The 24,992-nt window shown below is 47.0% G+C and overlaps 2 protein-coding genes across 4 annotated transcripts in view; one reads left to right on the top strand and one right to left on the bottom strand.

Annotated features, from left to right (window-relative positions):
* Window positions 1-8,038, bottom strand: part of DNAJC16 (DnaJ heat shock protein family (Hsp40) member C16) — a 39,275-nt gene extending 31,237 nt beyond the window's left edge. Inside the window, exons 1-3 of one of the 2 annotated variants that reach the window (XM_021095383.1) lie at window positions 7,729-8,038; window positions 5,481-5,665; window positions 1,028-1,094 (exon numbers count right to left, since the gene is read on the bottom strand). In XM_021095383.1, coding sequence (XP_020951042.1) covers window positions 1,028-1,094; window positions 5,481-5,647 — 234 coding nt within the window. In that variant the 5' untranslated portion in view covers window positions 5,648-5,665; window positions 7,729-8,038. The remainder of the gene's footprint in view (window positions 1-1,027; window positions 1,095-5,480; window positions 5,666-7,728) is intronic. The other variant, XM_021095384.1, reaches the window with a different exon arrangement.
* CASP9 (caspase 9) overlaps window positions 10,135-24,992 on the top strand; it is a 22,437-nt gene continuing 7,579 nt past the window's right edge. Inside the window, exons 1-6 of one of the 2 annotated variants that reach the window (XM_003127618.4) lie at window positions 10,136-10,361; window positions 12,289-12,643; window positions 18,958-18,992; window positions 19,872-20,048; window positions 20,447-20,536; window positions 21,717-21,864. In XM_003127618.4, coding sequence (XP_003127666.1) covers window positions 10,230-10,361; window positions 12,289-12,643; window positions 18,958-18,992; window positions 19,872-20,048; window positions 20,447-20,536; window positions 21,717-21,864 — 937 coding nt within the window. In that variant the 5' untranslated portion in view covers window positions 10,136-10,229. Of the gene's footprint in view, window positions 10,362-12,288; window positions 12,644-18,957; window positions 18,993-19,871; window positions 20,049-20,446; window positions 20,537-21,716; window positions 21,865-24,992 lie in introns of both variants that reach the window. The other variant, XM_013998997.2, reaches the window with a different exon arrangement.

Below are 24,992 nucleotides of genomic sequence, written 5' to 3'. Positions count from 1 at the left end.
GTATAGGCAAATTGGTCTGTGATTCCTTTTTTTTTTTTTTTTGCCTTTTAGGGCTGCAGCAGCGGCATATGGAGGTTCCCAGGCTAAGAGTCCAATTGAAGCTACAGCTGCCGGCCTATGCCACAGCCACAGCAATGCTGGATTTGAGCCAAGCCTTTGACCTACACCATAGGTCATGGCAACACTGGAGCCTTAATCCACTAATCGAGGCGAGGGATCGAACCTGCAACCTCACGGTTATTAGATTCGTTTCCGCTGCGCCACAATGGGACCTCTGGTCTGTGATTCTTTTTTTTTTTTTTTTTTTTTTTTTTGTCTTTTTGTCTTTTGTTGTTGTTGTTGTTGCTATTTCTTGGGCCGCTCCCGTGGCATATGGAGGTTCCCAGGCTAGGGGTTGAATCGGAGCTGTAGCCACCGGCCTACGCCAGAGCCACAGCAACGCGGGATCCGAGCCGCGTCTGCAACCTACACCACAGCTCACGGCAACGCCGGATCGTTAACCCACTGAGCAAGGGCAGGGACCGAACCCGCAACCTCATGGTTCCTAGTCGGATTCGTTAACCACTGCGCCACAACGGGAACTCCTGTGATTCTTTAATATAAGTTTCTAGTATATGTGCTGCCAACGTGACCATGTAATATAAGGAAACAGAGACATACGTTCAGGGAGACTCTAAAATTTCAATTAAAGCCTTTAAAACAGGCCAGTTTTTCTAAGAGCTGAGTGTTCGGGCACTAGTATCAACATACTGAATGTGGCCAAATACGTTGTCCTTACCATCATCTAGAAACTGGTCAGGGACGTGGGAAACAGCCTTTTCTGAGAGGACTTTACAAAACTGATCACATAAGATATACTTCATTTCACTTTTTGCCTTTACCCATGACATGCAGAAGTTCCCAGGCCAGGAATTAAACCCAGGCCACAGCAGTGACAACAACGCTGATCCTTAATCCCCTAAGCCAGGGAACCTCAAGATATATTTTATAAGAGCGAGCAGATGTATCACGAAATTTGACACGATACCTCATAAGCCTTGCTGATTTGAATGAACTTGTCTTCTGCCCCAGGGTCTTTGTTTTTGTCAGGATGCCTGAAACACAAAGGCGCAGGCAGTGAGAATGGATTTAATGTTCTCCATGTGGTCAGTTAACATCCTTGTACACACAGTTCACTACATCAGAGGCAACTGGAAAGGCATTTTGTTATGACGGTTTCTTAAAAATAAATGGGAGAGGCCATTGGCTCCGTTGCATGACGACAGTAAATGAGACTGTGAAACAGTCAATTTCTTCCCAAAGCACTTCAGTGGGGCACATTTTCAAAGCTCCGATAGTGCTGTAGCCTTTCAGTGAGGAAGGGTGGCAAATGCATGTCTCTCCATTGCTCCCAAACACTGCCGGAGCTGGCTCCAGGCTAAAGGCACTCATGAGAACCACCTTCTTAACCCAGGACAGCAGTTGTGTCCACCATTTCATCCCGACGTTAGAACGTCAACATAGGTATTTCTTCCGACAACTCAGGGAGACACAGGAAACAGCTTCTAGGAACCTCCGTGACTGTGTTTAGTAACAACCATGTCCCAAATGGTATTTGGCTACTGACATTCAAATTAGAACAGCAGAGTTTTCATTATTGCCTTGATTATCCCGGTCTGTCTGGCTGCCTTTTACTTACAAATGCATGATTTCAAGGTGACCTATTTTATTTTTTTGGTTAAAAAAATTTTTTTTGTCTTTTTTTTTTTTTTTAGGGCCACATCTGCAGCACATGGAAGTTCCCGGGCTAGGGGTTGAATCGGAGCTACAGCTGCCGGCCTACCATAGCCACAGCAATGCCAGATCAAAGCCACATCTGTGACCTACGCTGCAGCATGTGGCAACACTGGACCTACACGACACCATAGCTCATGGCAACACCAGATCATTAACCCACTGAATAAGACCAGGGATCAAACCCACATCCTCATGGATACTAGTCAGGTTTGTTGCACTGGCTGTGCCAACACAGCAACTCTTCCAATGCCACATATTTTAAAATGGGAGAAAAGTCTACAGTTTGTACAAGTGACTTCAACTAGAGTGGAACTAATATTTGCCATTATACACAGCTGACAATTAATTGAATGCAATCTTGCCGCCATACATTATTCTGTTATCTTTTTGTGTTTATACCAATTTCAGCTTTGGTGACTTTAAAATCTTGGACAGTTGAGGCTGGGTGGGTGTTTTTTCTTTTTCTTTTCTCAGCCACACATATGGCTTATGGAAGTTCCCGGCTAGGGGCTGAACTGAAGCTGCAACTGCGGCCTGCACCACAGCAGCACCAGATCCGAGCTGCATCTGTGACCTATGCTACAGCTTTTGGCAACACTGGATCCTGAACCCACTGAGTGAGGCCAGGGATTGAACCTGCATCCTCAGAGAGACTATGTTGGGTTCTTAATCCACTCAGCCACAGTGGGAACTCCTCAGGGCTGGGTTTTACTTCCTGAGAACCCCCTAAAATATAAACCAGTGTTTTATATTAATTAATATTTCAATGCCATTTTATCAAGAGATTTTATGACAGAGGTTATTGTTTTTGTAAGCACGTCTGCTAACTTTCAGTAAATTTCCTCTAGCAAAGGTTCTGGAAAGAGAAACAATCCACTGGGAAGCAAATGACAACTAAAATCAGCACTGAGTACATCAGAATTAAAAAAATTTTCCAACCTGACCACTTTATTCTAGCAGGAACATGTCAGAATGAATTATACTAATACTCGGACTCCTCTAAAAATAAACTTCAAATTGTTGCCTGTTGAATTTAGACATCCTTCTTCCCTGAAATATTTAATCCTGTTATGAATAATAGTGGGGAAAAAAACCTGAGCTAAATGTAATGAAAATATGAAAATAGTATGTTTCTGGATGATCAAACAAAAAAAGTGTTTTCAATATTCAAACTTAGGCCAAAGGCTGAGGCGATAAATTATGCAACTGCACACAAGAAGGTCTGACATACAGAGCTCTGCAGGGGGAGGAGGAAGGGGTAGGAAGGGGCTTGTAAGGAGACCGAGTCAAAGAGAGAGTACCAAAGACAGCTGGGCTACCACCACAGCTCCCGAGACAGAGGAAGCCAAGGCCCAAGACCAGGGAGGAAACCCAAGACAGCGCGAGCTTCTAAGGAGTATTTTCCTAACTGTGGGAAGATGCCTCAAAGTTGCGAACATATAAAAAAGAATAAATTCCGCTCTTGGAAAGCACCTTTCAAAGCTATTTTCAATGTATGTGAAACACTGCACGAACTGGAGTATTATGCACATTTTTTAAATTTCAAAGTGAAGAAAACACTATTGTTGGCACCTACTGCCTGTCTAGCACTACCTTTAAAGAAATAAAAATGAAGGTAGAAAAAAAGTCAATAAAGTATCAGACAAACCCATTGACAGTTTGGGTCACTGACCACATCAGGCCTGGTGGATTCAGGCCAAATTTTATGAGGCCATTTTTCTTGGGGTGGGGAGGAGTTATTTTGCTAATGTAGATGACGTAACAGTGCCTATGATCAAACGTCATTATTAGGAGAGAAAGAGTTTTTCTGAGATTAAAAAAAAATTATGGTTTAAAAACAAACAAACAAAAGAAGTCCTTCTGTGACACAGTGAATTAAGGATCTGGCCTTGTGGGTATGGCCAAAAGAGAAAAAAAAGAAAAAGAAAAATAGACTACAAATCCAATTTAATACATAACCATTTCCCCCGTGACAGCTCATTCTGGAGTCAGACTGGGAAACATTGCAATTTTCAGTGCACAGCTGACCCCTGAACAACTCAGGGGCCCAGTCAAAAACCCGCAAGTAACTTTACAGTCAGCTCTCCATACACGTGGATCCACATTCAAGGACTCCGCCGACCTCAGGCCGTGAAGTACTACAGTGCTATTTACTGAACAATATCTGCATTTAACTGGACCCGCAGAGTTCAAAGGCTAACTGGATATGACACCATATAAAATCATTATGAAATGAAACAGTTTCACTGAGAAAACACTGTCAAAGCCAAAACAGCAGAAAATAATAGCACCGTGAAAATACAGAGGTAAAGTAAAATTGTAGACTTTCACTGGATGACAGTCTCTAGTTTCCTACGGTGATGAGTTACTCCTAGAGGGAATCTAATTAAGGAAGAGAGGCATGTGATTCATTTAATTAATATCAAAACACCCTTTTCAGCTCTGGAAGATAGAAAAGTCAAAGCCATATATTTGAATAGGTCCCACATAACTAACCTATCATTTCTGCTTTTAAAATGCTGTCAAAGGCCATACCCTGCCCAAAAGAATGTTGCTACCTTATGAATTCAGTACAGATTTATGTATTTTTGCTTTAAATACAAAGACGCAAGAGTCTGAAAGGATGTAGAAAGCAACCTGGGAAGAGCCCATGCGTAATCAGAGACTGTGTTTCTTAGTATCCAATCCGGGGATCCTCGTGCTATGAATATGGTCTAAAATAGTTCTTTATTCAAAACAGTCAAAAGCAGATTTTAAAACTATCTTTCACCTTTATTGCCACCGACTGAATACTAAGATGCGTCTCTCACTGAAGAATGAACAATGGTGTCAGGCAGAGTCACACACAGCCTGCGGTGTCAGCTGCACGTGGCCGCTTTGCTCCTGCAAAACTTTCTACCCATTCCAACACTATCCCACTCACTCTCACTTCTGCCCAGACTGGTAACATATTAAAAAATAAAACAGCCATAAACTGTCTGCTGGTGCTGAAGGTCAACTCGTGGAAGCTAGAGATAATACAGACTTAACAACTCTGAGCTTAGTTCTTCACTCGAAAAACAGGGACAGCAATGTCCATCCCCACAGGGTACTTATAAAGTTTACATGAGATAAACAGCATAGAACCCGGTGCCCAGCATGCAGGAGGGGCTCAAAGATGGGTCCCATCCCAAACTTTCAACCAACTTATGGTTGGTTCACCATAAAAAGCTCTTAGGCTAAAAGAGCAAAGCTCTTACTCTCAAAATTTTTTGAAAGCTTAAAAATTAATATTCTAGACAACAGGATAGGACAGTGTTCCCTTTAGCAACGACACTCATAAAGAGTTACCTTATGAATAACATGTCATCGGAAGGGTAGCTTATCCATTGTTGATCATATATATATATAAAAAAAATAGAAATATTAATTAATTAAAGTTCCCGCCTACTTACTTTAACATTAAATAAGTGAACAGTATCAAGGTAATTATTTAAGCCAAAGAATTCCTAAAAGGGAGTTTCATAGTAATACAGCCTTCGGATCTCATCACTAAAAATTATAAAATAACGTGAATATAAGTTCTCCTACATAAAATATGCTAGACATAGATATTTAATGAACATAGCAACAGAGACAAATAAAAGCTAACCATGACTTAGGGTTCGTTCTCTTGCTAAAACTGCTTAGCTTATTTTAAACTGCTATTTCTTTGTTTCACCTACCATTCCCGGGCGAGCTTCTTATAAGCCTTTTTAATATCAGCCTGACTGGCTGTTCGGCTGACCCCTAGGACTCTGTATGGGTCAAAATCCAACGCAGACAGAATTTGCAGGATCAGAACCAGAACTATCAAGAACTGCCAGGAAATGCTCAATTTTTTCACTTCCATTTCTCTTCCTTCCCAGAGCTGAAATGATTGAAGAGGCAATAGTTTTAGTGGTGGAAATCTAGACAGTTTTGCTTTTTTTAGGTAAAAGTATAAGATATATAGATGAAAAATAAAACGAAAGGTATCTTGCAGGAGAAGTGCCAAGCTGTTTGACGACATCTTTTTAAATGAACAATCTTGCTATTGTTTTTGAATATCGCAAAAAAGGACTGTTATCAGATGAGATAAGCAGTAAGAATTAATAGCAACTCTCTAAAATCCTTGGATGAGAAAACCTTTAGAAACGACTGAAAATGAATGAGATGAAGAAAATAAGCAATGTGGGAAAACATACATAGGGAAATCCAAACAACTACATCTCAAACACACTACTTCACTTAGTCTGACAATAACAGTTTAAACTTAAAACATGTGGTTAGAGACTACCTCACTGAGCACACCCTAAATAAATTCATGAATCATAAAGATTTACTATGTGCAAACCTACAAAACAAGATAGTAGTGATGTTCTTGGGAGTTAAAAATAAGTACAAGCTATGAAAGTGAAATACTCTAAAAAAAAATCCCCTGGGGTTATGACTTAGTATGCCCCAATTCTATTCTTTCTCACCATACTCATTCAAACAAGAAAAAAAGGAAGTTGTTCTTTAATCACTAGCAATACTGGCATTGTAAGTGGAGGTCTTGGATGAGGAGAAAACCTCACTTCCCACATTAGGGGGCAAAGCCTGTAGACCACGCATGGTCTTCAAATGTTAAAGCTCCATCTCTGGTGAGTGTAGTGACTGAATTCACTGTGGACTTTGGAAATAATCCTGGCTAGTTAATGAACAAGGTGGTGGTGTATTGCTTGGATGATCTTTGTGGTATCTTTTTTTTTTTTTTTTTTTCTTTTTTTAGGGCCGCACCCATGGGATATGGACGTTCCCAGGCTAAGGGTCAACCTAGAGCTGCAACTGCCAGCCTACACCACAGCCGCAGCAATGCCAGATCCCATCTGTGTCTGTGACCTGCAGTGTAGGTCACAGAAACATCGGATCCTTAACCCACTGAGCGAGGCCAGGGATTGAACCTGCATCCTCATGGATACTAGTCTGGTTTGTTACCACTGAGCCATAATGGGAACGCCATGTGATATCCTGATTTCTCAGAAATCACTAGAGTTTTATGGATCATGTATCTAATGTGACACTATCGAAAGAGAGGTAAACTCTAAGAGTGTAAACTCTAAGAGGTAAACTCTAAGAGTGGAGTTAGACAAGTAGGAATTCTAAATGCTGCCTGGAGTCCTCACAAAATTGACTAATCTGATGGTCAATGTTTAGGACTGCAAACATGCTGAATGAAAATCTAAAACATACCATTATTTTCTTTGTAAAGGCAACCTATAACCTATTCTATCCTACAAAACATATATGGCACGCTAAAAATGGAGAAAGTTATGTAGCACATTGACTCTGGAATCAGACTAACTAACATTGGGATCTGTCCTCCATCACTTTACGACCTTGGACAAGCTATTTAAAACTTGTTAACTCCTCCATAAAATGAGGTTGAACAATACCACCCTGAAAGATCTAAATGGGAGTTAAATGTACGTAATGTATTTACTGAGCACAGGGTCAGCAGCCTGTAACTGATACTTATTACCATTAACTTCTACTATGCAGTGCAACCAGTGCCTTATTCAACTGTGTCAGTTGCCTCCAGTTAGAAGGCTCAAGTGCCAGTGGGCTGTGTTCCTTTGCTGACAGCTCGACCATGCCGGCCTCTGGGCAGGAAACAACCTGCCCAACAGGTAGGCTACCGCCCTCGGGCAGTATCACCTGGATCAAGCAGCTGATCCCAGAGGCATGCTTAGGTCTGAGCCCAGCCTCGAGCTCCCACCAAAGGTCGCAAACCTATAGGAGACGGCCGCCTCCCCCGCTGCCTCCGAGAGCCCAGGGCCGGGCCCTACTGGCTCCGGTTCCCCCGCTAGGCCCAGCGGGGACCGGGAACGAAGAGGAACTAATAGGAAATCCCTGAGTCTGCCCGGCCCCGCCGCGTCCGCGGCTCAGCACTTCACGCGGAGAAGGAGTTACCGGAAAAGGGCACCAGCCTAACCGGCTGCAGCGTCCACGCTCCAGTTAGTCCGCCGGGCCGGGAACCTCCGGTCCAAACCAGCGCTTGCCGGGACCTGGGGAGGGAAAGAGGGGCGACGAGTTGGAGGGTAGTCACGTGACGCTTAAAGGCCCGGCGCACCGAGGGCGCGGACTGAACCGGTCCAAGGCGTCTATTTTGCGAGTCTGTTTTGACCCTTGTCACCCGCCGTCTGCGCATGGACCCGGCGCGGTTGCCATAGGAACGAGGCGCGCTCTTCGACTGGATCCAAAGGGATGGTCGCGGACCAAAGAGTCCAAAACGTGCTTCCTAGAGAGGCGAAGTCGCGATGCCTGATGGGATGCTAAAAGACCTCCCCGATGCAGGGAGGAGTTTCCACTTGTACCAGGAGATGGCCCTCGTCTAGCAACAGTTGCTAGGGTGGGGAAGCAATCGCTGGTCCCAGATCTCTTTAACCCTATTCATAGAATCCTACAATGTCAGAGTTGGAAGGGACCTTAGGGATCCTTTCTAGTCCAGCTCTTCCGTATGCTGATGGTGTTGGTGGTGGTGGACTGAGGCCCAGAGACCGGCAAGGACTTGCCCAAGGTTTAGTATCCAGGACTCCTAATCCCATTTACCAAAAAGGGAGCTCCAATCTAGAAGGTGCCAGATCCTGTCCTAAGCACGGAAAACGGATGTGTGTGATGATGCCGGTGGGGGCGGTGGGGGAGAGGCACAAATGAATGTGCTACCGAACTCAAGTTTGCTCTGCTCCAAGCAAATCGGGGCAATAAATTCGGAGACAAGTTGTTGGGGCAAGGAATAATGAGCGAGGCCAGAGATGGAACCTGCATCCTCATGGACACTAGTTTTCAGCCAGAAAGCTAGCAGACGCTGAAGGTGGCGGACAAGTGTCTCAAAAAAAAACCGTCTTGCTTCAGTCCGAACTAAGGCTCCTTCTACGCTGAGAAAGGGCAGGGGGCGGGGCCAACCATCACACTGGCACTTGCTTGGGGGAGAGGACTCACTACAATGCTGACCAATGGCTGAACAGGACCACTAAAGGTCTCTCACTAACCATTGCTCGCTTACAGATGAGGTAAACTTTCATTGAATCAGTGACGTAGGTTCCTGGGGGACATAAGGAAAGAGGTTTCATATTCCCCGCTCTGCTTTTATTGACTCTTTGCCTCCTTTGCATTTATCACTATCCAACATTACTATATCTTTTATTTATATTGTTTATCGCCTGTCTCCTCCTAAGGGGATGTAAGCATCTAAAAGCAGGGCTTTTTGTCTGTTTTGTTCACCCTCTGTATTTTTGGTGCCTGCACAGACCTGGGCACAGAAAGGATCTCAATGAATATTTGTGGAATAAATCATTGAGTGGGGATGAGGTTTAGCTGCTCCAGAGAATACATCCTCAAGAGGATTCCCAGTTGCTGAGGACTTTTGGTCGGGTTCGGGTTTAAATCCTCCCGCCTCTGTCACTTACTACTTCTGTGATCTTCACCTCTTTGAGCCCCAACGTCCAGATCTAGAAAATGAGGGGAAAGGACTATCTCCTTGGTAGATTGGAGTCAGGGAGAAATGAGATACTACTATGTAAAATGGCTAGCACAATGGCTGAGGCTTAGCAAATGCTTAATAAACAGGAGCAATTTGGGAGGTATTTTTGTTTTTTCTGTGAGAAGTTTTTCTTTTTGTGAAATTAAATATAGTTGACATAGGAGCAAATTTTTTTTTTTTTTTAGATCTGCACCCACAGCATATGGAAGTTCCTGGGCTAGGGGTTGATTCAGAGCTGCAGCTGTAGGCCTACACCACAGCCACAGCCACGTCAGATTCTTAACTCGCTGAGCGAGGCCAGAGATGGAACCTGCATCCTCATGGATACTAGTTAGTTTCTTAACCCGCTGAGCTACAAGAACTCCAGAGCAGTTTTTGAAATGAGGAAATGAACTAGATGTTCAGAGGACTAGATTCCTACCAGTTTTTCTCTTTGTGGGAGGTGCTCGCGTGGGAGAGAAGGAAGAGGGAAATGGAAGACCTTGTAAGGTGGACTTGGTTGGATGAGTCAAGGTCGGAAGAGGCACGGGGGCGGGGACTTACGGTTTCTTTGGGGCAGGGGAGGGGGCTAGAGGGGAGCTGTGCCTGGGAGAGTGTTGAACGGGGCGGGACAGACCATGACTCCAGGCCAATCCTGTGACCCCCTCCGAGTCTCTGTGAAAGCGAAGTGGTAGTGAATTCTGGTCTGAAGTGGACCTTGACGCGGGGATGAGGACTGGGGGCGGAGCGGTGACCTAGAGGTGGTTTCGGGGTTAGTGGCTTCCGCGGCGGTGCCTGGGGGCGAGATTCCCGGGCGTGCGGCGTTTGGGGGGCGGGGCGCAATCTGGTGGCCGCCCCAAAGGCGGGTCCTGGGGAGAGGGCGGGGCGCGGCGGCCGAAGCCCGGAAGCGGACGGAGACGGCCTGGGTACCCACCACCAAGGTCTGCCCACCATGGACGAGGCTGACCGGCAGGTCCTGCGGCATTGTCGGGTGAGGCTGGTCCGCGAGCTGCAGGTGGCCTCGCTCTGGGATGCTCTGCTGAACCGTGAGCTTTTCACCCCTGACATGATCGAGGACATCCAGGTGCGCCCCCCCAACCCTACTCCCATCCAGTGTCCCAAGCTTCGGCGCCGCACTGACTTCAGGTCACAGATAGGGACAGCGAGGCTGCGCGGAGAGGGTTGCTGAAGCCACATTGTGACTTAATGGCCGATCTCTCGCCCTTCCCCCACCCGCACCCCGCTGTTTGTGCCACCCTGTATTTGCTCCCTTTGGGGAACCATTGTGAGGGAACCCCATTTTCCTCCAGGGTGTCGAGCCCACTCATTGCACATAGGGACCAAACAACCCCAAAGACCTTTTCGAGGGTTTTGCTGAAGCGGTTCCACGCCTGCACCATCAGAGTACACTGTTAGCTGCTGCAGCATTGTGCTGCTTGCCAGGAGGCATGCCACTAGGATGGAAGTTCTGGACATCCACTTGGGAGGTCAGACTGCCTGTCGCTGTCTTCTCCTTGAGCCTCAGTTTCCTGGGCTGTGAAATGGGAACGACAGTAATATTGCCGTTCAGGCTAAAGGAGATAATGGGGGTGAAACAGTGAAATGTCAGGCACAGAGTGAAGACACATCCTATGGTAGCTGGCTGTGTCCTGTCCTCCTTGGCCAGACCCTCATGTGTTAAGTTTATGTTTTGTAACGGTTTTTGGAGATGAGGGTATTGAAGAGAACAATAAAATCAAACATTTGAAGTTCTCTTTAAAAACACTTTTTTTTTTTTTTTTTTTGGTCTTTTGTCCTTTTAGGGCTGCACCCATGGGATATGGAGGTTCCCAGGCTAGGGGTCTGATCGGAGCTACAGCTGCTGGCCTATGCCACAGCCACAGCAATGCCAAATCTGAGCTGCGTCTGCGACCTACACCACCACTTACGGCAATGCTGGATCCTTAACCCACTGAGTGACACCAGGGATCAAACCCACAACCTCATGCTTCCTAGTTGGATTTGTTTCCGCTGAGCCACGACGGGAACTCCTTCTCTCCTTATTTCTCTCATCTCTCCTCTTACTTCTCTCTATTCCAGCTGCAATGTCTCTGCCACCACCTGCCTTTGCTGTGGCCCACTCCCTGCCACTGTCCACGCTGCCCCCAGGATGATTTTCTCTAAAAGACAGATCTGGAGTTTCTGTCATGGTGCAGTGGTTAACGAATCCGACTAGGAACCATGAGGTTGCAAGTTCGATCCCTGGCCTTGCTCAGTGGGTTAAGGATCCGGTGTTGCCGTGAGCTGTGGTGTAGGTCGCAGTTGAGGCTCAGATCCCTCGTTGCTGTGGCTGTGGGGCAGGCCGGTGGCTGCAGCTCCAATTGGACCCCTAGCCTGGGAACCTCCATATGCCACAGAAGCGGCCCTAGAAAAGACAAAAAAAAAAAAAAAAAAAAAAAAAAAAGGCAGATCTGACTCTGTCACTCCCTTCTTAAAACCCTTCAGTAGCTCTCACAGTTCTCTTGGCATGGCTGTGCAAAGGTCTTCTTCTTTCATTTTGTTCCTCACTGCTGCTTACATCTCATTTCTCTGAACTCACCATTCACTTCCTAGTGTTCCCTGGGGTCTCAGCTAAGGTGTCCCCTCCTGGAGGCCTCCCTGTCCCCCCAAGGCTGAGCCGATGCCTCTGTACCCTTCCAGCCCCACATGCTGTCCCTTTTGATGCTTCTTTCTTTGCTCTGTTGTCTGTAAATTTGTTTGCATTTCCAACTGGATATTTGCTTGGTGAGGACCGAAGGTGTTGGCTACTGCATTTTCAGCACTGGGCATGGTGCTGCACACACAGTAGACACCTCCAAAATACTGAATAGATTGGCAAAGACTGGCAGGTGGCATACTTTCGGTGTAACCGCAGGCTCAATTTTTGCCCACAAGCCTGATTGTTTGACTTACGGAGATGGGAAATGGGAGGACAGGCTGAGATTCACAGGAAAGCATGTGGCTTATGGCACCGTGTCTTTCTTTCCAAACAGCGGGCAGGCTCCGGGTCTCGCAGAGATCAGGCCAGGCAGCTGATCACAGATCTAGAGACTCGAGGGAGTCAGGCCCTTCCTGTGTTCATCTCCTGCTTAGAGGACACAGGCCAGGAAACTCTGGCTTCATTACTGAGAACCAGTAGACAAGCAACAAAGCGGGATCTGGGGGCCATCAGACCCCTGGACCTCCATCCTGTGGTGATCAAACCAGTGGAACTCAAGCCAGAGGAGCCATCGAAGCCTCCCCCAGGAAAACTTGCTCCAGTGGTGCTGGGGTCTAAGAACCTTTGGCCAGCCAGACCAGAGGCACCCAGGCCAGTGGACATTGGTTCTGGAGGATTCAGTGATGTCTGTGAGTACCAAGATTGCTTGGCAGGTGGACATGATGAGTGATCATTGAGGAGTGACCAGTGTGGGGACTAAGGTTCAGAATTTAATGTTGGTGCTGTCTTGCCGAGTGTCCCTAGGGGATAGGTGGAATATTCTGGCACGTCTTCAGGAGAGCCACTCCTCTGCAAAGCTTGTGTGGAAGTCTGTTTTGGATGTCCCAGGCTTTGATCAGTGTTTCCAGATCAAGCTATTGCCTGTGGGTCCACATGGGTAGCGGGGATTGGCCCATGCCTGGGGGCAGGAGGGAGCCCTCTGCCTGTTAAGAGTCTGCCCTGTCGGCAATGTACATGCCCTTACGCCTTCCCTTACAACAACTCTGCAAGGCACGGCATCGTTAGACCCATTCTTTTCAATGAGGAACCTGACACTCAGGGAGGTTAAATAATCATCTAAAGTCACAAAGCTACATGCAGTAAAATGTATAAATCTAATGAGTACAGGTGGATGAATGGATATACACAGATGACCAAACCCCAGATCATCAAGACATAGAACATTCTGGTGTCCTATAAGACTCTTGTACCACAATGAGGGAACTCCTGGACCTTTTATTTTTTTGGTCTTTTTAGGGCCACACCCACGGGGGTGTGGCATATGGAAGTTCCTAGACTAGGGGTCTCATTGGAGCTGCAGCTGTGGGCCTATGCCACAGTCCCAGCAATGCAGGATCTGAGCCATGTCTTTGACCTACAGCACAGCTCACGGCAACGTTGGATCCTTCACCCACTGCTGAATAAGGCCAGGGATCGAATCCTGTGTTCTCACTGATACCAGGCAGATTCATTACCACTGAGCCACCACAATGGGAACTCCCATATAATAGACTATTTTTTTTTTTTTTTTTTTTAGGGCTGCACCCTCGGCATGTGAAGATTCCTAGACTAGGGGTCCAAGGCTAGGGGTCGAATTGGAGCCGCTGACCTAGGCCACAGCCTATGCCACAGCTACAGCAACTTGGGATCCAGCACACATCTGCAACCTATAACATGTGACAACACTGGCTCCTTAACCCACTGAGTGAGGCCAGGGATCGAACCCACATCCTCTTGGATACCAGTCGTGTTCTTAACCTGCTGAGCCACAATGGGAACTGAGATATAATTGACGTAGAACCTTGTGTAAGTTTAAGGTGATGACGTGATACATGTATGTATTATGAAATGATTGCCACAATAAGGTTAGTTAGCACATCCATCAACTCACATAATTAGCACTTTTTTCTGTATGCGTAATGAGAACATTTAAGATTTACTCTCAGCAGCTTTTAAGTGTATAACCTAGTGCTGGTAAATTCAGACACTATGCTGTCCCTGAGCTTCTCAGAACGTATTCACCTCGTCATTCATCCTTTGACCAACATCTCCCCATTTCCCAGCCCCTAGCAACCAGCGTTCTACTCTCTGTTTCTAGGAGTTTGGTTTTTTTAGATCCACATCTAAGTGAGATCATATAGTTATTTGTGTTTCTGTGTCTGACATGTTTCATTTGGTACAATACCCTCAGGGTCCATTCTGTTATCGCAAGAGGCAGAATTTCCTTTTTTTCCCCAAGGCTGAATAATATTCCACTGGATGTATACCATATTTTCTTTCTTTCTTTTCTTTCTTTTTTTCTTTCTTTTTTTTTTTTTTTTGCCATTTTCTTGGGCCGCTCCTGCGGCATATGGAGGTTCCCAGGCTAGGGGTCCAATTGGAGCTGTAGCCACCAGCCTACGCCAGAGCTACAGCAACGCGGAATCTGAGCCTCATCTGCGACCTACACCACAGCTCACGGCAACACCGGATCCTTAACCTGAGTAAGGCCAGGGATCGAGCCCTCAGCCTCATGGTTCCTAGTCGGATTCTTTGACCACTGAGCCATGACGGGAACTCCCAATGCCGTATTTTCTTTATCCAGTCATCCTTTGATGGACACTGGTTGTTTCCAGGTCTTGCCTGGAATAATGCTCCAGTGATCATGGCGGTGCAAATATCTCTTTGAGATTCTGATTTCATTTATTGGCTTTGTACCCAGAAGTGGGATTGCTGGACCATATGGTAGTTCTATTTTTAATTTTTTGAAGAACCTCCATACTCTTTTCATTGGTTGCACCAAATTACCTTCTCATCAGCAGTGAAGGAGGGTCCCCTTTTGTTCACACCTTTGCCAACATTTGTTATCTTGCCTTTTTAATAATAGCCATTCTAACAGGTATAAGGCGATACCTCATTGTGGTTTTGATTTGCGTTTCAATGTTAGGCATTTTTTTTCATGTACTGTTGGCTATTTGTATGTCTTCTTTGGAAAAATGTCTATTCAGTTATTCAGTTCCTCTGCCTGTTGTTTTTTTTTTTTTTTTTTTCCTTTTACAGCCACACCCGTGGCATATGGAAGTCCCTGGGCCAGTGGTCAAATTGGAGCTGCAGCTGCAACCCATGCCCTAGCCCGTGACAATGCCCAATCCTTAACCCAATGAGCGAGGCCAGGGATTGAACCCACAACCTCACAGAGACAATGTCGGGTCCTTAACCTGCTGAGCCACAAGAGGAACTCCCTTCTGCCCTTTTAAAAATGGTATTGTTTGTGGATTTTTTTTGCTATTGAGTGGTATGAGTTTTTGTTTTGGATATCAATCCTATTAGATATATGGTTTGCAAATATTTTCTCCCCTTTTGTAATTGCCTTTTCATTTTGTTGGCTTTTTTCTTATGCTATATAGAAACTTTTTAGTTTGCTCTTGTTCCACTTGTTGATTTTTGCTTTTGTTTCTTGTGCTTTTGGTGTCATATACAAAAAAAAAAAAAAATCATTGCAGTGTTAAAATCTTATGTTTTCTTTTAAGTTTTATAGTTTCAGGTCTTACATTTAGGTCTTTAATCTATTTTGAATTAATTTTTGTGAATAGGGTAAGATAGGGGTCCAATTTTTTTCCTTTGCATATGAATATCCAGTTTTCCCAATACCATTTATTGAAGAGACTCTCTTTTCTCAATTTCATGTTCTTTACTCCTTTGCCATAAATTAATTGTCCGTGTATGTGTGGGTTTATTTCTGGCTCTCATTTCTGTTCCATTGATCTGTATTTTTCTGTCAGTAGCATGCTGTTTTGCTTACTACAGCTTTGTAGTATAATTTAAAATTGGGGAGTATGAAACCTCCAGCTTTTGTTCTTTTTTCTCAGATTGTGTCAGCTATTTAGGGTCTTTTGTGGTTTCATATAAATTTTAGGATTTTTTTCTATTTCTGTGAAACATATTGTTGGGATTTTGATCGGAGTTGCATTGAATCTGTTGGTTCCAGTTGTATGTATTTTAAAAATTTAAAAATTTATTTATTTATTTATCTTTTTACAGCTGCATTTCAGCATATGGAAGTTCCCCTGCTAGGGGTTGAATTAGAGCTGCAGCTGCAGGCCTACACCATAGCCACAGCCATGCCAGATCTGAGTTGGAGCTGCAGGCCTACATTGCAAACCTGTGTCAATGTCAGATCCTTAACCCACTGAGCGAGGCCAGGGATCAAATCCACATCCTCATGGATAGTATGTCAGTTTCTTAACCTACTGAGCCACGGTGGGAATTCCTCTAATTTTATGTTTTTGACATCACAATTTACATCTTCTTATATTGTATATATAGCAATAGTTATACTTGATACTTTTGTCCTTGAACCTTTATACTAGAGTTAAGTGATTAAAATCCACCACATCACAGTATTAGGGTATCTGATTTTGACTATGTTTCCCCTTACCAGTGAGTTTTATAGTTTCACAGGTTTCCATGTTACTAATTAGCATCCTTTCATTTCAGCTTGAAGAGCTTCTTGTAGTTCCTGTTGTGGCCCAGTGGATTATGAGCCCAACTACCATCTATGAGGATTAGGGTTCAATCCCTGGCCTCACTTACTGGGTTAAGGATTTGGTGTTGCCATGAGCTGTGGTGTAGGTTGCAGATGAAGCTTGGGTTTGGTGTGGCTGTGGCTGTGACTGTGGCATAGGCCCATAGCTACAGCTCTGACTCAACCCCTAGCCTGGGAACTAACATATGCTGCATGTGTGGGCCCTGGCGGGGGAAGAAAAAGAGTTTCTTTCCACTGTTCTTGTAAGTCAGGTCTAGCAGTGATCAACTCCCTCATTTTTTGTTTGGAAAAGTCTTTGTCTCTTCTTCATTTCTGAAGGACAGCTTTGCTGGGTAAAATATTCTTGGCCGGCAGGGTCCCACCTGTGACATAGGGAAGTTCCCAGGCTAGGGCTGGAATCTGACCTGCAACTGCCAGTCTATGCCACAGCCATAGCAATGCTGGATCTGAGCCGAATCTGCAACTGATGCCCAGCTTGCAGCAACCCTCATCCTCACGGACACTATGTTGGGTTCTTAACCCTCTGAATCACAGTGGGAACTCCAGTTTTTTTCCTTTGAGCACATTGAATATATCTTCCCATTTTCTTCTGGCCTACACGGTTTTTGCCAAGAAGTCCATTAACAGCTGTAAGACAATTCCTTTACATGTGAGGAATTTTCTTCTCTTGCTGCTTTTAAATTTCTTGCTGTCTTTGATTTTAAACAATTGTATTACACTGTGTCTTGGAGAAGATCCTTTGAATTAAAATTGTTTGGGGACCTATGAGCTTCCTGAACTTGGATGTTCAAGTATCTCCCCAGATTTGGAAGTTCTCAGCCACTCTTTCTTTTTTCTTTTTCTTTTTTTGTCTTTTTGGGGGCACGCCACCTGTGGCATATGGAGGTTCCCAGTCTAGGGGTCAAACTGGAGCTGTAGCTGCTGGCCTATGGCACAGCCACAGCAATGCAGGATCTGAGCCACATCTGTGATCTACACCACAGCTCATGGCAACACTGGATCCTTAGGGCCGCACCCATGGCAGATGGAGTTTCCCAGGCTAGGGGTTGAATTGGCACTGGAGCTGCTGGCCTATACCACAACCACTGCAACGCAGGATTTGAGCCGCATCTGTGATCTACACCACAGCTCATAGCAACACTGGATCTTTAACCCACTGAGCGAGGCCAGGGATCGAACCCATATCCTCCCACACTAAATGGATTTGTTAACCACGGAGCCACGATGGGAATTCCCCAGTTGACTTCTTACTAATTGAAAACTACTAATGAAAACTCTGACACTGAATGAAAAACAACCATGTTGACTCATTTTTTCATTCTTCATCTATTTCCTGAGGACCTACTGTGTGCTGGGCTTCATGGATTCCACAGAGAGGGAGTAGACCTGGAGTCTCCCTTATGCCTTTTTGTTCTAGAATGTCACATAAACAGAATCATACCATCTATACTCTTCTGGACTTTTTTTTTTTTGGCTTTTTAGGGCTGCACCCACAGCATGTGAAAGTTCCCAGGCTAGGGGTCAAATTGGAGCTAGAGCTGCTGTCCTACGCCACAGCCACAGCCACGTGGGATCCAAGCCATGTCTGTGACCTACACCACAGCTCAGGGCAATGCCAGATCCTTAACCCACTGAGCAAGGCCAGGGATTGAACCCGCATCCTCATGAATCCTAGTTGGGTTCATTAACCGCTGAGCCACAAAGGAAACTCCTGGCATAGTATTTTTAATGGTATCAGTAGCTCATTGCTTTTTTAGGCTGTGTGGTATCCCTTTGTATGTCCCTGTGAATCACAGTTTGCTCACTCATCAACTTGCTGATGGATGTTTGGGTTGTTTCTAGTTTGGGGATTATGAATAAGCTTCAGTGATCATTTGTAGCTAGGTCTTTTTTTTTTTTTTTTGTCTTTTGTCTTTTGTCTTTTTGCCTTTTCTTGAGCCGCTCCCATGGCATATGGAGGTTCCCAGGCTAGGGGTCTAATCGAAGCTGTAGCTACTGGCCTACACCAGAGCCACAGCAACTCGGGATCCGAGCCACATCTGCGACGCACACCACAGCTCACGGCAACGCCGGATCCTTAACCCACTGAGCAAGGCCAGGGATCGAACCCGCAATCTCAGGGTTCTTAGTCAGATTTGTTAACCACTGCGCCATGACAGGAACTCCAGCTAGGTCTTTTTTTGCTCATCGTGCTCATTTTTCTTGGGTATATACCTGGGAGTGGAATTGCTGGTCAGAGAAGAAGTGTGTGTTTAACTTTGTTGGAAACTTCTAAACAGTTCCCCAAGGTAGCTGTGCTGCTTGACTCTTACTAGCTGTGCCTCAGGGTTCCTGAGGGATGTCTGTGTTTTGGTGGGAGTTGCCCTCACAGTGTCCCTTGCCCCTCCTCTGTTGGCCCCTGGCATTCATGTTTTCCTTCTTTTGCTCTCTTCTCTCCAGGTGGTCCAGACAGAGCCAAGGGAAATGCCGATTTGGTGAGTCTTCATGGAATGTAGTGTCAGTTGCATTGGCTTTGAGCTCTTCTGCTCTCCACTTCCCAAATCCTTTCTGTAGCTGTGTCGGGAGCTCAGGGAACCCAGCCCAGCTGTAGAGAGGGTGCCAGTCTCAAGCTCCCTACCGTGCCCTGACCCCAGCACAGCTCTTCCTGGAGCAAATTGTCCAGCTCTGCTCTTTCCTTATCTGTGAGGGGTGTGGGCATCAGAATCAGCTGTGGCACCCACCGCAGACCGAGTCACTCCCTGTCTCAGTTACAGCATTGATTGTGTGCCTCGTGTGTTTTAGCCGAGGGCTCTGGGCGGGGGCTCCTGGGAACGGACCAGTTGAGTTTCTAGCCCTCATGGAGCTGTCAGCCTAGCAGAGGTTAGTCTCGCAAAGAGATGTGTAAATATAAATACTGTTAAGTATCGTAAGCAAAAAGCACAGGCTGCTGTGACAGAGCGTCACTAGGGAAATGTTGAGTCTCTGGACGAAGTGGCCTCAGAGTCTCTGGGGGTGGCCCAGGCGAGTGCCTGCTGGCAGAACTGACCCCACGACTCTCAGATGCTCCCTGGACTGGGCGATCTGTAGGTTGGTTGGGGTTGAATGTCTAGGGAGGTTGGATTTTTCAGTGAGCATCTCCCATCCCTGAACACTGTGATGGGAGCGGATCTTCCTTCCAAGTTTAGCTGTCTGTCTGTCCATCCGTCACACAGCTAGTGCTCCCCCACCACCCCCCGTTTGCTTCGCCGTCCATTCTTCCTTCAGAGGGAGGCAGGCTCCACCCTCCATCCCGTCTGTCCCGATGGTCCACCCTGTGAGTGAAACCCAGAGGGTTGCCTTCGTTCCTGGTTAACATGGTCCCTATGCGTGGGCAGGCTTACGTCCTGAATGCAGACCCCTGTGGCCACTGCCTCATCATCAACAACGTGAACTTCTGCCATGAGTCGGGGCTCAGGAAGCGCACTGGCTCCAATATCGACTGTGAGAGGATGCAGCGGCGCTTCCACTTGCTGCATTTCGTGGTGGACGTGAAGTGCAACCTGACTGCCAAGGTGCGGTTCCCTGTCTGTGGAGAGAGCTGGAGGGCGGGCGGTGCCCTGTGAGGACGATGAAAGCACGCAGCTCCCCAAGACAAGCCGTCTGGTCTGCAGGGCCACGGGAGGTGGCGCGGCTCAGTGGCTACCTGTGCAAATGTCAGACTCAGAGAGCAGAGTTGGGAAGCAGCTGTCCCATCTCCCGTGTGATGCCTGGGCCTGGGCTTCCCTGTTGAGACAGCAAGGGCAGCGCTCACCTCCTGGGTTCGTTGTAGGAGTAGATAAGGAGCGCCCGGTGCAGCCTCTCCTCCCAAGGGTGGTAGCTGTTGAGATTGCTGTAATTACTTCATTATGGAGCCTGGGAGCAGGGGCGGGCAGGCCTAGGGTGGGGACCTGACCCGTCAGTGTTCTTGTAGCAAATGGTCCAGGCTTTGGTGGAGCTGGCGCGGCGGGACCACGGCGCTCTGGACTGCTGCGTGGTGGTCGTGCTCTCTCACGGCTGTCAGGTAGGAGGCTGCGCGGAGAGGTCATGCGGGAGTCTGACCCTTCCTGTGTCCAAGACACCCTGGCCTTTGTGGGAAGAGCCGTAGGGCCCTATCCATCTCCCATCATTTCCTTGGGAACCAGTTGGCCCTCTGAAGAGCTGGGTGCTCCTCCTGGGTGGGGTGGTGTCCTGGGAGGAGCTGTCTGGGAGAGCCAGTTTCTGCTCATAAGCTCCTACCCCAGGGCTTTGTTCAGAGCCAGGCACAGCTTGTAAGCGCTCCCGGTTCCTGCTTTCCTGCTCGGCCCTGCCGGGCACTGTTCGGGGCCCTTTGCCGCTGGCTGGGAGTCAGGGCCCTGGAACTCACCCTGGCTTTGGCTGCTAAGGTGCGGGGTCATTGTGGCCAAGCCCCTCCCCCTTCCCATGCCTCAGTTTCCTCATCTTTCTAGTTGAAGGATGGGACAGAGCAGACGTAACAAGCTGGCACCTGGAGCCCCCCCCCCCCCTTGTGCTGCATAGTGTTTTCAAAACTGGCAACTTTAGCACAAGAATCAGGATTTCCATCTTCCTTTGAGAAGCTGTAAAGGTCTGACCTTATCAGGCCAGCATCCTCATGGAGTAAAGAAAGCTCCAGCCTGTGGCTGGGCTGCCCCTTTGGTCCTTCCATCCACAGTGTGGCCCTTAGACTGGCAGCACATGTCACCTGGGGGCTCATGGGGATACAGACTCTTAGAGCCTGTACCTTAATGAGAGGCCACGCACGGAGAGTTTGAGAAGAACTGGGTCTGGACTGGTAGTTCTCAGTGTTGTGCTGCAGCAGAGGTGCCTGAAGGACCAGATTGCTCATCCTCAGAATCAGAGGGTTTCTGATTTAGGAGGTCTGGGTGGGGCCTGGGAATTTGCATGTCTTTAAGTTCCCCAGTGATGCTGTTGGTCCAGGGACCACGCTTGGAGGACCCCTGATCTAGAGGGAGCTGGCCAGCACTCTCCAGTCAGGCGGGCTGGTGCCTCTAGTCATGTGGGTTTGAGCACCCTGGAAGAGAGTGCCCGGGGCCGCCCAGCACCAACCTGCTTTGTCTAACTCAGCCTTGTTCCCTGGCTAGGACCTTTTAAATGCTTGGCTCCCACAGAGCCTCTGTTTGAACAGGCTGTTGGGTTCCTACTCTCACTTCTTGGGTTGGTAACCAGGATTCTTGGTCTTCTAGGCCAGCCACCTCCAGTTCCCAGGGGCTGTTTATGGCACAGATGGATGTCCTGTGTCCGTGGAGAAAATTGTGAACATCTTCAACGGAACCAGCTGCCCCAGCCTGGGAGGGAAGCCCAAGCTCTTCTTCATCCAGGCCTGCGGCGGGGGTAAGCGGGTCCTCGGCCTCCCTGCCCCGGTGTCTCGTGGGGAAGGAGCCGCCACCTGCTTCCTTCTCCATCACGCCTCACAGTGTCCCAGGGGTTGATCCAGGCAGGTCCTGGACATGGTCACTGCTGCCCAAAGGGGGCACCTTTCTGTCCTGCCTTTGAGTTTCATGTCTTCCGTCTCATGGCACAGTAGCATCAGGGGATCATTCAGCTTTGGCCACTTCAACCCCAGAGACTTGGCAAAAGCAAACAAAGCAGAGGAGAGAGAAAATGTCTTTCACTTTCCTTATTATTTTCCCAGTCTCCATCAACCACTGTCCCAGAGAAAGGGATTAACTATAGGAATTACCTAAAGGAATTCCCAAGGGCTCAGGTACTGAGGATTCAGTAACTTTTTTTTTTTTTTGTCTTTTGTATTTTGGGGGCCATACCCGTGGCATATGGAAGTTGCCAGGCTAGGGGTTGAATCGGAACTGCCTACACCACTGGCCTACACCACAGCCACAGCAACATGGGATCCAAGCTGCGTCTGTGACCTACACCACAGCTCATGGCAAAACCAGATCCTTAAACCACTGAGCGAGGCCAGGGATCGAACCCGCATCGTTGTGGATACTAGTCAGGTTCATTAACCACTAAGCCACAATGGGAACTCCAGGATTCAGTAACTTTTAAACATTATTTAGATTATTTATAGTTTTGCTGTATGTCCTGATTTTATTTCTTTTTTATTTTATTTTTATTTTTTATTTATTTTTTTGGGATGCTGCATACAAAATTTCCCAGGGTAGGGATTGAACCTGGGCCATAGCAGTGAACCAAGCTGCAGCAGTGACAATGCTGGATCCTTTATTTTTTAAGTTTTTTTTAATTTAAAATTTTATTTATTTATTTATTTTTGTCTTTTTGCTTTTTTCTGGGGCCACTCCCACGGCATATGGAGGTTCCCAGGCTAGGGGTCTAATTGGAGCTGTAGCTGCTGGCCTATGCCAGAGCCACAGCAATGCGGGATCCGAGCCTCGTCTGTGACCTACACCACAGCTCACGGCAACGCCTGATCCTTAACCCACTGAGCGAGGCCGGGGATCGAACCCACAACCTCATGGTTCCTAGTTGGAATCGTTAACCACTGAGCCATGACGGGAACTCCATTTTTTTTATTAGAATTTTTTTTTTTTTTTTTTTGCTTTTCAGGGCCGCATCTGTGGCACATGGAGGTTCCCAGGCTAGGAGTCTAACTGGAGCTACAGCCACTGGCCTACACCACAGCCACTGCGAACCAGATCTGAGCCACATCTGCGACCTACACCATAGCTCATGGCAATGCTGGATCCTTAACCCACTGAGTGAGGCCAGGGATCGAACCCAAAACCTCATGGTTACTAGTCAAATTCGTTTCTGCTGTGCCATGACAGGAACTCCCTGGATTCTTTAAGTGCTAGGCCATCAGGGAACTCTTATATATCCTGATTTTAAACCAAAGCCCTATTTTCACCTTAGTTTTCTTATAAAATAAAAAAAAAGAGGAGGGACAAGAAAAGTACATTGTATGTCCTGCCTTATGGGACATGATGGCAGAGGTGGGGAAAACTGGGAATTCTGTCCCAGGGACAGTGTATCCCTTGTGCCTTGGTCTGGTCTGCCAGAGAAGCGGGCATTGTTATACCACAGAGCTGTCCTGCTTGCCCAGGAGGGGGCCGTGCATGCCAACGACCTGTAACACGGGCACCGTGGCATTTTCTCCTCCACACATTTATCTGTCCCGTACTATTCCATGGTGGCAGGGATGGGGTTGGGGGCTGTCGAGGAGGCCAGGCTCTGGTCATATGATCCATCCAATAAGTGTATTGGCCACCTGCTGTATATACCAGGCTGTGTGTTAGGTCCTAGTGATACAGGACAGATGGGGCCTCTGTCCCCTGTAATTTATAATTTGCCTGGAACTGTATTAAGTCACACTCATGACCCACACCTGGCTACTTACTCCCTGAACAACCAGGGCCAATTGATCTTTTTTTTTTTTTTTTTTTTTTTTTTGCTTTTTAGGGCCACACCTGAGGCATATGGAGGTTCCCAGGCTAGGGATCAAATCGTAGCTGTAGCTACCGGGCTATACCACAGCCATAACAACTTGGGATCTGAGCTGTGTCTGCGACCTACACCACAGCTCACGACAACGCTGGATCCTTAACCACTGAGTGAGGCCAGGGATCAAACCTGAAACCTCATGGTTCCTAGTCGATTTGTTTCTGCTGTGCCACGATTAGAACTCTTTTTTTTTTTTTTTTTTTTTTGCTTAAAAAATTATTTTTTCCAGTTAATCTCTTGAAATCTTGGCAAGTAAGGAGAGTAAGAGAGCCTAGCTCTTAGTTGCTACGATAATATCTAGTGCACTAATTAGTGAGTCTCTTACCACACTTACTGTTGCCTGGTTCATTTTCCTAACTGGAAACCTGGCCACCCCTCCTCCCAGCCCCCAGAGCACTCAGTGTCACATAAGAGCTCCTGTCATCAATGAGTTACCTCAGAGTGATGCGGATAGGAAGGTGGAAAGGCTGCTGTTCTTGAGTTAAAATCCTTTCTAATCTGTCTTTCTTCTTATGATCCAGAATGTGTGGTCCAGTGATGCTTTTACTCTGAAGTGTGTGGTCCGTCTCCTTCCTGTGAATCAGAAGGGTGGGCTGGGGTGCCAACTTTCTAGAAAGTTAGTTAGCTGGTGTTCTGGGCCGGTACCTGCCCCACTGTCCATTCTCAGCAACGAGGAAGATCTTTATGGTGTTACTCTTTGGACTCCCTAGCGGGGCCATAAGGCCCTGGCACTGACTCTGGCCTCTTGGCCTCCCAGCCTGGCACGCTGTGCCCGCCCCAGCACTGTCAACCTCCCCAGGACATCACAAGCTCTGGCTGACTCCTCAGCCTTTCTATGTGCCGTTCTTCTGCCTTGTCTCCTGGCCAACTCTTAATCATCTATCCTTCTCATTACAACTTATTGTCACTGCCTCCAGGAAGTCTTCCCTAAATACCCCCTTCCTTGCACAGCTTCAGGCTTCGCTGGACCTTGTGCTCCTGCAGCCCCTGTTCTTCCCTTGTCAAGCACCTTCTCCTTGTATTGAGGTGGCCTCATACCC

Source organism: Sus scrofa, chromosome 6 (genome assembly GCF_000003025.6).
Source record: "Sus scrofa isolate TJ Tabasco breed Duroc chromosome 6, Sscrofa11.1, whole genome shotgun sequence".
NCBI classification, from domain to species: Eukaryota; Metazoa; Chordata; class Mammalia; order Artiodactyla; family Suidae; genus Sus; species Sus scrofa.
This window is presented reverse-complemented; position numbering and strand designations above follow the sequence as displayed.